Source organism: Phymastichus coffea, unplaced genomic scaffold (genome assembly GCF_024137745.1).
Source record: "Phymastichus coffea isolate CEN01 unplaced genomic scaffold, Cenicafe_Pcof_1.1 PCOF00194, whole genome shotgun sequence".
NCBI classification, from domain to species: domain Eukaryota; kingdom Metazoa; phylum Arthropoda; class Insecta; order Hymenoptera; family Eulophidae; genus Phymastichus; species Phymastichus coffea.
In genome coordinates, this window is record NW_026707005.1 from 183,761 (window position 1) to 197,119 (window position 13,359).

Consider the following 13,359-nt stretch of genomic DNA (forward strand, 5'->3'; position numbering starts at 1 on the left):
CACGTAGATATTTGACGTCAGTTGAGTTATGAGTTTCGATAGAGCATAAAACACTTTATACGATGAAATAAATCAGCGAAGTTGCCGCGGCGGCGTCGAAACAAAACCGATCCAGGCTGCAACAAAAAAAAGTTTTGAGCAAACGCATCCTCTCGGGCAAACGACAACGAGCGACCGAGCAACGCTCGCTTGCGAGCTGCAATAGCCAAGAGGAGACGTGTAAAATGTTTCATTCCTGCTCAGCTCGCTTCGCAGCTTATAGTTGCGGGGGAGGACAGACGCCCCGGTACGCACTCTGCATTCCTTGCGCGACGACAGTAAAATCCGCGTTCACGAGAAATAAAAATTCATCTCTCTTTCTCTACCTCGTGTGCGCCACTACTCACGCCCACACCCTGCATACACGCTAGTAGGCTCGGACTATCGTAAACATCATAAGCATAACACCGCGGACGGAGCCTTCTCTCTTCTCGACTCACAGACCAAAAGCTTTAAACCACTCCCGCAAGCGTTGTTTACCTGAAAATGTGTCATTTCTTCTGCCGAGCTTTTTTTCTCTAACAACTATTATTTTCAATTGTCGACGCATTCTAACGGTACATATAATTGTAGAGTTCATATGCAAATTTAAAATCTCCCATGGAAGCACGACGATGGTCATGACTTTGCAACCTTGAGACTATGTCACTAAAAACTAAATGATTCATCAGAGACGAGAGCTACTGAGGATGAATCAATAAATAATCTGTTAGAAATAGATAAAAAATTATGTCAATGAACGCGAAGCAGATCAGTCAGAAATTCCTAACGAAACATTGCTGAAAAATAAGGAATACATTTATTTACTGGCTTGGTTTTTTCTCATTGATCAACAAATTTTTTAATTTATTAAAAATGGAGGAAAACATACATATCTCAAACAAAATCTGTTATTTTTTAACGTAACGAGTCAATACTTTACATATTCCTCAAATATTTATGTATTATTGTTCACAAAAGCCAGTTTTCCTTTTTTAATTTTAATAGAAATTTACGACAAAAATTTTTAAAAGTCACTGTAAAAAAGTTTATATATCTTCAGGTTGAACTTCTAGCTGTAATACTACTCCACTCCTTATCAATGTAATAAGAATAGAGCCAGCTTTTTCTAAAATTTTATAAATATCAGTAGATGATCTTATAGGTTCACCATTGACGTGTGTTATTATATCTCCCGGTTTTAATCCTCCCCTTGAATAGTAAAAATAATGAAAAATTATCTGCAAGTAAAAAAATATGACTTGAATTCTTTTTTAATACTTACGCATATGCGGGTGATCCAAACATTACTTTCCAAATAAGAACGCCGTGTCTTATGAGAGCTGGTACATACCCTCCCTGATGTTGCATATCATTAATGATATCTGATGTTAAAGTTAACATCGTTATCCCTAAATATCTTCTTCTTGAAGAATCTCCAGTTCTTGTAAGTATGGCTCCTAAGTAATAAAATGTATTACTACAATCAATTAATTTCCAATTATATGGTATTGATTATTATATTAATTTTAATAGAATATAACATAAGAGACTCAACAAGGATGCTTTTTCGACTCAAAATACTAAATATATATCATTCTTTTACCTTTGCTCTTTCTACGTTCTTCAGCTTTTTTCAAAAAATCTTTGGCATAATCTATTGGAATCGCAAAGGAAATACCAGCTGTAACTTTCATGGCATTTATACCAATTGCTTCACCATCTAAGTTAACCAAAGGTCCTCCCGAATTACCAAACTAAAACAAGTAACATTGGTATTACATAAGCTACTTAACACTAGACATCCAAATAACGCATATAAAATTCTATAACTTAAGAACAAAAATTTATATAAAAATTTTATCATCATAGATAAAAAGATTTGCTTATCAACTTTTCTCTCTTTGCAATTATTTTATGATTTATTTATGCTTTATACTTATTAAACAGCTTATTAAGAAAAATCTATATAATTTGTTATATATATCTTTTTTAAACAGTGTTTGCTTAAACATTTCAGTAAAATTGAATTGGTATTTTTACTACAAATTATAAAAGCTAATTAAAGATGATTGTTACCGTAATTGCAGCATCAGTTTGTATATATTCCATATTTTTGTGGTGCAGACCCAATTCTTGACTTTGCCTATTAACACTACTTATAACACCGCTCGTTATTGAATTGCTTAGAGCTAATGGAGAACCTATAGCAACAACAAATTCTCCTGGTCTCAATTTAGAAGATGACCCAAGTTTCATCACTGGTAAATTAGACTGCAAATAATAAATATTATGAAAAAAATTATTTAAATAACATCTACAATAAATTATTAATTTTATACTTTGTTTATTCGCACTGTTGCAAGATCGCTGTGGAAATCAATGTCTTCAACTATTCCAGTATAAGTAGTACCATCCTGAAGTCGTACCTATACAAATTTTAAAAATATTATACAATTTCTCTGATCCGGCAAGTTTCTTAAAAACAAGGAGTAAAAAGGACAAGGAATTGGGATGAGGAACTTACGTTTACCTGGACGGCAGAATTTGGTTTATTAATCACTACATGTGCATTTGTAAGAATCAATCCATCTTCTTTGACAATAAAGCCTGAACCATTACTCGCTGTTGCTGGTTTGCCTGTGAAAAGGTCTATCCTGTATTTAAAAAATAAGCCACTTTTTAATAAATGTTACAACATTTTCTATTTTGAATTTGATTATTTCAGTTACCTTTTTTGATCTTTTATTTCAATGTAAACAACAGCTGGTGCAGATATTTCTACTACGTCGGCAATAAAATTATATTTGGTTCTCTTGTTGTAAACTTCAGTAGGAGCACTCTTAGCATAAACACTCGGAAAAATAACATCTCGCAAAGTAGGATAAACAGGTTTTTTTTCTTCTAACTTGTAAGAAGCAAAACATGCACCTGAAGTGAAAAGTGCTGCATAGGTTAAGAATCGATGAAACGATCTCGGTTGGTTTTTGTATTTATACTCATGTGAATGTGAATTAGAGTATCTTGATTGACGAAAATTTCTTGAAAAAACTATAACTGTCAGCCTCAAAAAAGGTAATCTTACAGAAGGGTTCCGCGCTGTTTTCAATAAGGGAGTAGCCATTTTTAAAGCGCTACCTTACCTCTTTTTCTTAATCTTTTTAGATTCTTGTTTTTGGATATTTTATTCTGTCATTTTACCTAATAATAGGTATGTAATATTCTTACTTATTCATCTCAACACTTTTGTCAAATTTAGGATCATTTTTCATCAAAATTTTCATTCTAAATTATTTCCATAACATAAAATATTTCGAGTCGATGTAAATAATCTTAAATTTCGCGCTTCGTTAAATTTGCGAAAAATTCAAATATATAAAGCTTAAGTTATACTGCAATTTTTTAATCTTTTTTTAAACTAAAAGACTAGAACTACGATCCTTTCGCAATAAATAAATATAAGGTTGAAAATATAACCCTAATTATTTTCTGTCAATAATTTTTGCTATTGTAATATTTTGCAGAAAAATAAAATTATATTAACTAAATATATAGGATTGATGAAAATTATAAGAGGCCTTGATAATGCAGGATGCAAACAGTAATAAAAAATATAAGTCTACTACATGATCATTATTAATACAATAATATATTATTTGATTATTGTTTTTCACCATGGTACACGTTATAAGTACACGCGATATAATCCCTTGATCGCTTAAGAAAAAAGTATGTCACACGGTAATAACGAATAACTTTCATTTAACAAAATTTTAAGTATTTATTGTATTTTATTGAATTATTTGCTCAAACAATAAATCGAATGAAGCGCTTTATGCATATTTTATAATAAACTTTTTAAATATATTAGCCTAATCAGAGAATATGTTCATTAGCTCCAGTATTTTCTAGAAGAAAAGTTCCAAACGATGCTCCAATTTTTCGATCTTTCCCGATTTCATCTACTAATTTACAAGCGGAGTCAATTAGACAAGATTCTATAAAAATATAAAAAAATTTAAGTAAAAATAACTTTTCTTTTGGATTTGGGAATATCAATTATTAATAGTTAGATATCACCTTGAGAGCAACAAATACCGTTTGCGGCACATCTTCCGCTATTTCCTTGACACATAGCAAAACCTGCCACACAGGGTCTTGAATATAAACTTTCTTTTCGACAACGTAATGTTTCTGGGGTTCCTATTAAACAACCCATAGTTGGACCACAGCAAATATAAGGTCCAAAACAACGCCCTTGCTCTTCATGACCACATGCAGGACACTAAAGAAATGTATTATCAAGCAATAATGATAAATACTAACATTAATTTACAACATCCAACTACTTACTTCTCTTGCAATATTTTCTAACAAAAATGTCGGATCTCCTCGTTTACCTCCTCTAGGACAATTTGTTATTAAGCAACAGTAACTTGATGAAATAACCATTATAAAAACAACTAATTTAGACATATTGTAATCTACACTCTAATCAGTACTATTAAATAAACTTAAGAGATGTTGTTTACTTGGCATACAAAGATCTTCTGCTCTGCAGATACTTTATTCACACCTTTTTATATCTACTCAATCTGATTATTCAAAATACAGATGGTTTTTCAAAAAGATATTGCTCAATGGAGCACTCTCAGGATTATGGAAATACTCATCCATTCAATCCCATAAGATATTCATCCATTCATTTTTCTATAAGAACTACTACTTATAATGAGCTCATAAATAAATAAATATGCAATTTTTGGAAAGATCTACATAATGTATTTACACAATTTTACAAGAACTAAATATTTTAAATAATTTATCTATCTTTTACATTGAGATTTTTGCATGTTTGTAAGTTTTCATATTTCAAACTTAACAGTAAGTCAAATTCAAAAATGTATTTGATATTATTACATACGCACTGATTACATTTTTTATTATCTTTTCCTAACAATTACATTTACATTTCGTTTATTCAACTTACTGATTTTATTTATATTTATCTTCGCGTTCAGTGAGTTTTCAGTAGCAGATAACTTTTTTACTTGTTCATAGTTATTATTTGTATTATTTTGTAGAATAACTTTTTCAATTTTAGGTCTACTTCCATTCGAGTTTTTATTTTAAATATCCAATATTTTTCTTATATATTTTTGTCAAACTTTCAATTTGGATTGCAGTTTTAAGTTTTCGTTGTTTTGCATTTGATCCTAAAATTTCATCAGTAGTTGTATTTTTTCTTTTTTTGCTTTCGAAATTTTTTGCTTTATCCTTTTTGGATTTAATTTGAGAGCATTCTCTTTGTGTATGGCCTGTACAAAAATATCAGTCATTAGTAAAAAAAATTTAAGGCTATAATGAATATTTAGGGTTTTTCTAAATAAGAGATGTCAGACATTAGATGTGGAAAATGCTTGGAGGTAGAAAAATAAATGGATTATTTAACATTAACTCGTAAAATCAAGAGATATTTTGAAAATGATCCTTCTGAGCCAGGCACAATTTCTTAATATGCTAATTACAAAGAATTAATTTGTTTTCTCACCTTCATACCTGTCTGACATTCGATATATGTTATATAGAAAGTATCTTGATATCAAGGAACTAACCTGTTACATTACATTTGAAGCAACTTCCAATTTTTGGTTTCTGCCCACATTTATGATTAGGTAATGAACATCTATCACACTTTTTGCAATGTTGCCATGTAGGTTTGACACAACGCTGACATATCTTGCAATGTCTATATCTACGACCATCTTTTGAAGTACAGCTGTGACAAATTTTACAATGTTTATTTTCTGATGATACCCATCTTTGACACCTTTTGCAATATTTGTATCCATCTGATTCAGGTAGCTTGACCAAATTCAAAGGTATGTTTGTAAATATGCGAACTTGAGAACCCTGTTGTTGATTATTAACTTTTGAAACAAATAGTGGATGATTATCATATTCTACTTTATAATCAGTCATGTGTAAGTCTTTCAAGCCACCACAAACATTTGAAGGGTTTGATTTTTCCTTCATCACGGCTTCCATAAAGTATGGAAACATAAACATTATTTTTAGTTCGTCTTTACTATCTGTTATCTTATTTAATTTTTTATGTAAATCACTGATTGTCTTAAAGGTTTGTGAAATTGGTTCAACTCTACCTCCAAAGGGTGGATCACATATTAAATACATATTCTTCCCACCATTTTGTGTGATAAAGTCTTTAAAGACTTCTTCTGAATCTTTTTGAAAAAAGTGATGATTAAATAAGTTATACCAACAGTAAGTTAGAGGTCCAAAAAAGTTATGCTACAATTAAAAAAATATTTTAATATTCATTAAGAGTAATTATTGATAAAATTAATATCTTATTTTTGAAACTTACAAATCTGCCATCAAAATCTAATAAAAGACTAGACATTTTGCCTTGAAGGTTGTGAGCAATATACTCATGTATCCTTGGTGTTCCAATACACAATACATTTTCAGCATTCAAGTCTAATAATATTTTAATTATGTCTAAAACAGATTTTTTGGAAAATAAATACTGAGCTTCTTTCTTAGAATCTTCTAAAGGTTTTAATAGCTCAGATGGATGTGTCATCTGATAATCTGTCAAATTTTTTATAACTTCGTGATCAGCATGTTTGTTATTTTCAGTGATTATGAACAATCTTTCACATGTATAACAATATGCTCTGTTTGTACTGCTCATATTTATTAACTGATTATATTGGATGAAAAGTTTCTGTTGAGGGTACATTGCTAATGCTTTTGCTTTCTCTTTTATTATGATTTGTTTTTGTTGTTTGCTTTGTATTTTTCCATACTCCAAAGAGAATGAACATAGTTTTCTATCTCTGCATGCTGAACAAGCATAAAACTTATATAAATTACCATCTGTTTCTCGTCCAAACATTAGTGATGGACCTAAAGAAAAACCAAAATAGTTCATGAAAAAAGTAACTACTTTTTATAATAAAAATTGAATCTATAAAAATTATTGAATAATTTTTAACTAATCGATATATTTAAATTGGCAATTAATGTTAAATTCATATCTTACCATGTATACACTGAGGATGATTTATCAGTTTACTCCAATAACAATGTAAACTACCTGTTGGTGTGTGTTCTTTCATTTTGAAATAATATTTTGATATATAAAAATTAGTTACTCCTCGAAGTTATATTTTTTCTGCTGAAAGAAAACAAAGAGTTAGAAAAACACTTTAAAATGTTATCGTTTTCTTGTTATTCCAATGCAATAAATACACTTCTTTTGTTTGAATATTAATTTTAAATGCACGCGTGCATATTTAAGACTTGCATAATAAACATAACCTTGTCAACATTACAAATATTCAAAATGGATGTAAGATATAAAGAATTCTAAATAATTATTGAATATTTTTAGTTAAGTTACAATTTTTTTAATATCTATCTTTTTGATAACAAATTTTTATTGTAAAAAACTTTATTTATCAATGGCAAAGATATATATACATGCATACATCTGTTTACATCGAGATATCGCGCGGCGTTTATATTATTTACGACTGCAGAGACACCTAACCTAACTATATAACTATATTGTACAAGGAATACTATATATATATATTCGTTGATATAACTGCAAGGCGAACGCCTGAAGCGTACACATTGATTGTATTAACAGTAACAGCCTGCAATAATTAGTCTATAATCTGTTCAATTAAGGTTTCAAAAAAACCATTTTATTAATAAATACGATTGTGCAAATGGAAATTTATTCTACATATTTATAACGTTATAAAATATCACACATACGGAATTCTGATATAGAAGACATAGAATTCTTTGATATAGCAAAATTATCAAAATGTAGTTCTCAATTTTACATTAGTACATAGTACTTTTTCGATGACTGAAATTAATATTTTAAGTGTATCTAGAAAATGCTGTGATTTAGAATCAAAATGTCACGCCTAAAAGGCAGAACGTCAATGACAATCATTTTATTGATTATCTTTGCTTTGTTAATAATAGTGTACCACCTATTAAGTAGTGAAGTGGATGATGTTTCAAGTAAGTTACATCCACATATTAAGCTTGATAATAACTACTTGACAAGGATTCCACAAAATATTTTAGGGAAAGAAAAATTAAGAGCCCAATCAGGTGATAATCAGGACATGAATGAAGAAATTGACAGTATTGATAAAAATAATGTAGACAAAAGTTCTTATAGAAGTGAATCATTTTATAAAGGTCATAAAATGGTACATCTCGATCTAAAAGGTGCGCCTCCAGTTATCAATTATTATAGATATTTATTTCCAGTAATCAAAAAGTTAGGTGCTACTGGAATACTTATTGAATATGAAGATATGTTTCCATTCAAAGATGATCTTGCTGATGCTAGTGCAGAAAATTGTTATTCTGAAAGTGAGATATCAGTCATTCAAGAAATTGCTAAAGAAAATAATCTCATTGTTATACCTTTGATTCAAACATTTGGCCACTTAGAATTTCTTCTAAAGTTAAAGAAATATATAGATTATAGAGAAGTATATCGTTATCCACAAGTTGTATGCCCCACATATAACAAAACTCAAAGTCTGCTCTTTACCATGATAGATCAAGTTATAACACTGCATCCTCATATACAATATTTACATATTGGAGCAGATGAAGTCTACCAATTGGGAGAATGTATCAGGTGTGCAGAAAAAATGTCTATGAATCAATGGAATAAAAAACAGCTTTTTCTCAATCATGTGCATGCTGTAGCATCATATATTAAAAAAAAATATCCCCGACTAGTTGTACTTATGTGGGATGATGAATACAGAGATATAGAGCCTCAAGAAATAATAAGTAGAGGTTTGAATAAATTAGTACAGCCTGTTGTCTGGAAATATACAACAGATCCTATGTCCGTTTTAACTGATCAACTATGGGAGAATTATGCCCAGGTTTGGAAATCAGTTTGGGTAGCTACAGCTTTCAAAGGTGCTACAGCACCTGACAGATATTATACCGATATTTCTTATCATGTTGAAAATCATCAAAGGTGGTTAGAAATTATTGTTCGCCAATCTAAACGCATAAAATTTCAAGGAGTAATGCTTACAGGATGGCAGAGATATGATCATTTCAGTGTTTTATGTGAATTAATACCATCAGCACTGCCATCACTTGCTGTTAACTTAATGGTTTTGCAATCTTCTGATTATAATACATTTCCTGTAGAGGTACCACGCCAAATAATGGATATTTTAAACTGCGATGGCTTAATTACTTTGAGTCTTCCAGAACCCCAATATGGATGGACAAAGTGCAATTACTTTGGCTCATCCATTTATTCTGCTACATTGCGTCTTCATTCACTGTGCCAAGATATAGCAAGGATGGAACAAGATAGTACATTCAAAGGATGGTTGAAACCATATAACATCAAATATGTATTTTCAAATCCAAGTCATGTTGAAAGAGCAGTTGTTGAACTAGACAGATACAAAATGGAAATAAACTATATAGAAAAAGAAATGAAAAGTGCTATGGAAGGAATTTATAATAACTACACAATACAAGAATGGCTTGAAACTTATGTATATCCCTTAAATGATAAAATTAATGCCTTATGGGATGCCAAAGAAAAAATACTTGATAGAGAATCATGGCCTAGGAGACCACTAGTAAAACCTTCCGATACATAATACATAGTTTTTCTTTAATAAGATGATAACAGTCCTTAGAAGAATATAAAGTAGTATTTAAAAGTTTATTGGTTTTGATGCAAACAATTTGAAATACAAGATTTTTTACCGTCCAGTGGTCATTGTTAATTATACTCAGAACTGTGAAGCTATTAAAATTATTAAACTTGTATATATATATATATATATATATCAGCTTAAAGCAACAAAATCTCTAATAATTTTTGTCAATAGCTTTTACTGTTTTCGATAAATATTTCAAAAACAAGTGCAATAAGTCGAACGTGATTGACCAATTATCCGATTCATTTTTTAAATAATTTCGTTAGTTCAACTTATTTCTACCTTTTTTATTCAAATTGAAAGGTAACAAATTTTATATTACTTCATGACACACATGAAAGTAAACAAATTCTTTTGCCGCACAAATAATTTATAATGTGCAAAACTTGCATATAGGTATTTTATTCTAACACGAAACTCATCATTAAGATGAAATAGTTAATGCCTTGTTATGTTATTAAAATCCAATAATTTTATATTATGTATAATAAATAAAACTTATGAGGGGTAGGTGAAATATCGTTTTTAAAAAATGTACTTTCATGTTTATGTAAAATTATCAACTTTATTTGTTATATACTATTATAATAACTAAAAAAACATACATTAAATTTGCTTTTATCAATTATATACAAACTTTCATTATTTCGCATATCTTCACGTCTAACGACCAATAATTATTTTATTGTAGTTAGTTACATACAGCATGGCACACAAAGTGGAAAAAGAATACATTTTTATTATAGCATTCTATTATAGTATTAAAATTTAAAACTATGGACTTGAGTGATTTAAGCTGACCCACATATTCAATTAAAAATTGTAGCAGCTTTTCTCCAGATAATATTCTATAAGTGATAAACGCAATTTAATCACTATTCAAGTATTCTCAGCTGGCGTTTTTCCAACAAAAAAAAATTTTTATTGTATTGTAATTGTTGATATAAACAAAAATAACAACTGACGAACGAGCTGAATATTCATATTTTGAAAGACTACAATAAATTTTTTGATAGCGAAAATTCGGTATTCAGGCATTAGGAATTTTATTAATGGTATTTTATTTAGATTGATGGCATTCATAATATAAATTATGAATATCAATGGGGTTCTTATCATTTAAATCGAATGAAACGTTTCATTCTTAAAAAAAATTATTACTTGTACTTGTTTCTGTAAAAGTTACTCTAAAATAGTTTGATTTACAACATTTTAAAGAACGTACTTATTTGTTTAAATATACTGGTAAATAGTAAGTAAATAAAAATTTGTAATGAACACTTATATAAAAAATTTATATGTTATAAAGAACCTATTTTAACATATACAAACTAATCATATTTTCATGTGTCATTGTAAAGAGCAAGCAACCGACTTCGACATGGGTACATGAGGGTGAAAATGGTGAATAGTTATTTTCTTTTTATTCGGACGCCTCTTAACAATTTTTCGGTTTTTGAATAGCGGTAGATCCACCGAATCACCTATTTCTGCGACAACAACCGGTTTGTGGAAATCTTGATCTGCTTTAGTCAATTGAATTCCTAAAATTTTTGCTGCTAGATTGACTATACATAATGATACCTGAAAAATTCAACAAATATGATTAGTACTTTGGAAATTATCATGGTCTTTTAGTCAGCAAAGTTCATGTATAGGTTTGCACGCTTTTCACTTCGAGTTTGGTTATTAGCAAAAAGTAATTACAGTAAATTATTAGATAACATTTCCTGTAATAGCCATTTGAAGTGATAGTCACGTTTTAATTTTCGATAATTTATGAAAAATATTCTTTTGATTACGGAAATGTGAAATTGTATTCAACTATCAATTAGCTACTTCACCTTTATGACGAAAGGCCACGCGGTAACAGCTTTTGGCACATATGTCAATATGACTTGCCACCCGAAGATTTGATGTGCGTGTGCATATATTTTTGAAATAACACGATGACCGCCGAAATAGGATCATCAATGATTAAAATGGCTTACCGATTCTCCAGTCCTGGCTGACATGTCGTGATAGTAGAATCCATTATCCGCTGCAAATTTATATGATTTTTCTCTTTTGACAGTACGTTGATGTTCCATATCACACTTGTTACCTATAATCGCCAATAATGGCATTGCATTGAGATCTTCACTAACCTCGCGTATTTCTGTTATCCATTCCTCGAGGATATCAAAACTGGAGCTATTAGTTACGTCGTAAACGAGCATGATGATCTACCAAAAAGATTTTCTTATTTTCATTTGATTGTACGTTAACGAACACAGTAACAGAGTCTTGTCATGATCACGGATAATTGTACGACATTTTTTATTACGAGAAAACATTTGTCATGAGTATACGACTTACATTAGCTTCGTAAATGTATTTGTCCAGCATGTTACCGCGAAGCGACAGGCCACTGACGTCCCATAAGTACATATTGACATTTTTGTAAATTCCCAAGCTGAGATTTTTTAAATAGAAATCTATACCAGCCGTTGGGGTGTACTGTCGTGAAAATTCATCGTTGCAGAATTTGACCGCAATGCTGGTCTATAGAAATTACTCGTTTTATTTCATTCGCAACCAACATTTTCGTATAACATTATACGACGATCGGTCAGTTTGATTGTGTCATTCATTAGCTTACGTCAACCAACTTTGTGTTTCAAAATAAGCTAGTTTATAAATACCAACGATTTTTCGACGTTTGCACAAGCAACTTTTCTATTTTACTTGAGAAAACTGCCATTTGCAAAAAAGAAATGTTGGCAGTGATGGCTCAAACATGTCCCCATCATCGTGAATATTAAAGAGCTTTCGTACACTATTAGAACTGTGCGTGAGCATTTGACATATCGATTGACGCAGAAAGAGAAAAACAAAGCCCGTTGACGAGTATCGTAGAACTAGAGCTATCGTGCGTCCATCAACTCACTTTGCCAGCAGCAGAATCGCCGACCAAAACGATCTTGATGCGCTTCTCGGTGTAGTCGTCCTCCGTATTGGACATCTGGGAGTCGAAGAGAAAGCTTACGGCCGGGCCGCGGCCACGAGACTAACTGACTGGCCGGCCTTACACGCAGCAGCTACAGCCCCCAATGTGCCTCGACCAAATCGACCCGCAACACACGCGCGCACCTCCGCCAACATGAATAAATTATCGTGGCCGAATCGATAAAAGCAACTCAGCTTAGCGTGACGATTTCTCGGGCGGCGGCGAGTCAGGTTAACGATGACCAGCGCTCGAGCCTGCGTAATACATGTCTCGCACTCTTTTTCCCTCGATGTAACGCGGTTTTCCCGTGCTGCCGGCAGCGGCAACAATTGCGCTGCGCGTGCACACAATACTGTCACTACCCTCGTCGCGCGTCCGCTGACTCGCTATCGGCGTCACAACAAAGCCTCACCTTGGAAACTTGTGGCTTCTCCGGGGCTTTAACTTCAAACACTCGATGTAGTAATGTATCGATCGGTCACTTCTCTTGTTCAGGAATTTTGAAATCCGATTAATTGTTGTTCCTCGATATCGATTGTTACCAACGATCCCTGCTCTTTTCCACGTAGGCGCAAATAAATCGTA

General features: G+C 31.3%; 5 protein-coding genes across 9 annotated transcripts; 1 reads left to right on the forward strand and 4 right to left on the reverse strand.

The window, feature by feature from the left end:
• Window positions 1-860: 860 nt before the first annotated feature.
• LOC131673763 (serine protease HTRA2, mitochondrial) lies at window positions 861-3,142 on the reverse strand. Its single transcript, XM_058952030.1, has 7 exons — window positions 2,751-3,142; window positions 2,546-2,675; window positions 2,361-2,447; window positions 2,098-2,292; window positions 1,625-1,775; window positions 1,304-1,478; window positions 861-1,230 (listed from the first exon to the last, which is right to left on the reverse strand). Exons 1-7 carry the CDS (start codon window positions 3,140-3,142, stop codon window positions 1,068-1,070), a joined length of 1,293 nt encoding a protein of 430 aa, XP_058808013.1. The 3' UTR covers window positions 861-1,067.
• A 579-nt stretch (window positions 3,143-3,721) lies between these two features.
• Window positions 3,722-4,575, reverse strand: LOC131673764 (neurophysin 1-like). Its single transcript, XM_058952031.1, has 3 exons — window positions 4,372-4,575; window positions 4,099-4,303; window positions 3,722-4,016 (listed from the first exon to the last, which is right to left on the reverse strand). The coding sequence occupies exons 1-3, from the start codon at window positions 4,492-4,494 to the stop codon at window positions 3,895-3,897; spliced, it is 450 nt and encodes a 149-aa protein (XP_058808014.1). The 5' UTR covers window positions 4,495-4,575; the 3' UTR covers window positions 3,722-3,894.
• A 288-nt stretch (window positions 4,576-4,863) lies between these two features.
• On the reverse strand, window positions 4,864-7,570 carry LOC131673760 (rRNA N6-adenosine-methyltransferase ZCCHC4). 4 transcript variants are annotated; one of them, XM_058952023.1, is made up of 5 exons: window positions 7,536-7,570; window positions 7,088-7,219; window positions 6,407-6,951; window positions 5,634-6,330; window positions 4,864-5,336 (listed from the first exon to the last, which is right to left on the reverse strand). In XM_058952023.1, exons 2-5 carry the CDS (start codon window positions 7,161-7,163, stop codon window positions 5,143-5,145), a joined length of 1,512 nt encoding a protein of 503 aa, XP_058808006.1. In that variant the 5' UTR covers window positions 7,164-7,219; window positions 7,536-7,570; the 3' UTR covers window positions 4,864-5,142. The 4 variants fall into 4 exon arrangements, with proteins under 4 accessions (XP_058808006.1, XP_058808008.1, XP_058808007.1 ...); XM_058952025.1 differs by having other exon boundaries at window positions 7,088-7,222; window positions 7,536-7,562; XM_058952024.1 differs by lacking the exon at window positions 7,536-7,570 and adding an exon at window positions 7,297-7,414.
• A 113-nt stretch (window positions 7,571-7,683) lies between these two features.
• LOC131673758 (hexosaminidase D-like) lies at window positions 7,684-9,740 on the forward strand. Of its 2 annotated transcripts, XM_058952018.1 has the most exons (2): window positions 7,684-8,088; window positions 8,155-9,740. In XM_058952018.1, the coding sequence occupies exons 1-2, from the start codon at window positions 7,980-7,982 to the stop codon at window positions 9,720-9,722; spliced, it is 1,677 nt and encodes a 558-aa protein (XP_058808001.1). In that variant the 5' UTR covers window positions 7,684-7,979; the 3' UTR covers window positions 9,723-9,740. The 2 variants fall into 2 exon arrangements, with proteins under 2 accessions (XP_058808001.1, XP_058807999.1); XM_058952016.1 differs by having other exon boundaries at window positions 7,684-9,740.
• A 1,370-nt stretch (window positions 9,741-11,110) lies between these two features.
• LOC131673761 (ras-related protein Rab-28-like) lies at window positions 11,111-13,126 on the reverse strand. The gene is made up of 4 exons (XM_058952028.1): window positions 12,715-13,126; window positions 12,144-12,329; window positions 11,777-12,010; window positions 11,111-11,369 (listed from the first exon to the last, which is right to left on the reverse strand). Exons 1-4 carry the CDS (start codon window positions 12,787-12,789, stop codon window positions 11,136-11,138), a joined length of 729 nt encoding a protein of 242 aa, XP_058808011.1. The 5' UTR covers window positions 12,790-13,126; the 3' UTR covers window positions 11,111-11,135.
• Between the last annotated feature and the right edge of the window lie 233 nt (window positions 13,127-13,359).

Coding starts and splice junctions, on each gene's coding strand:
- LOC131673761 (XM_058952028.1), bottom strand. CDS start 12,789: ATGTCCAATACGGAGGACGACTACACCGAGAAGCGCATCAAGATCGTT. Junction 12,330..12,714: donor GCGATTCTGCTGCTGGCAAA/GTGAGTTGATGG, acceptor TAATTTCTATAG/ACCAGCATTGCGGTCAAATT. Junction 12,011..12,143: donor AATACATTTACGAAGCTAAT/GTAAGTCGTATA, acceptor TCTTTTTGGTAG/ATCATCATGCTCGTTTACGA.
- LOC131673763 (XM_058952030.1), bottom strand. CDS start 3,142: ATGGCTACTCCCTTATTGAAAACAGCGCGGAACCCTTCTGTAAGATTA. Junction 2,676..2,750: donor GAAATAAAAGATCAAAAAAG/GTAACTGAAATA, acceptor TTTTAAATACAG/GATAGACCTTTTCACAGGCA. Junction 2,448..2,545: donor ATTCTGCCGTCCAGGTAAAC/GTAAGTTCCTCA, acceptor AAATTTGTATAG/GTACGACTTCAGGATGGTAC.
- LOC131673760 (XM_058952023.1), bottom strand. CDS start 7,163: ATGAAAGAACACACACCAACAGGTAGTTTACATTGTTATTGGAGTAAA. Junction 6,331..6,406: donor TAGATTTTGATGGCAGATTT/GTAAGTTTCAAA, acceptor TTTTAATTGTAG/CATAACTTTTTTGGACCTCT. Junction 5,337..5,633: donor CTTCAAATGTAATGTAACAG/GTTAGTTCCTTG, acceptor ATTTTTGTACAG/GCCATACACAAAGAGAATGC.
- LOC131673764 (XM_058952031.1), bottom strand. CDS start 4,494: ATGTCTAAATTAGTTGTTTTTATAATGGTTATTTCATCAAGTTACTGT. Junction 4,304..4,371: donor TAGAAAATATTGCAAGAGAA/GTAAGTAGTTGG, acceptor ACATTTCTTTAG/TGTCCTGCATGTGGTCATGA. Junction 4,017..4,098: donor CGGTATTTGTTGCTCTCAAG/GTGATATCTAAC, acceptor ATATTTTTATAG/AATCTTGTCTAATTGACTCC.
- LOC131673758 (XM_058952016.1), top strand. CDS start 7,980: ATGTCACGCCTAAAAGGCAGAACGTCAATGACAATCATTTTATTGATT.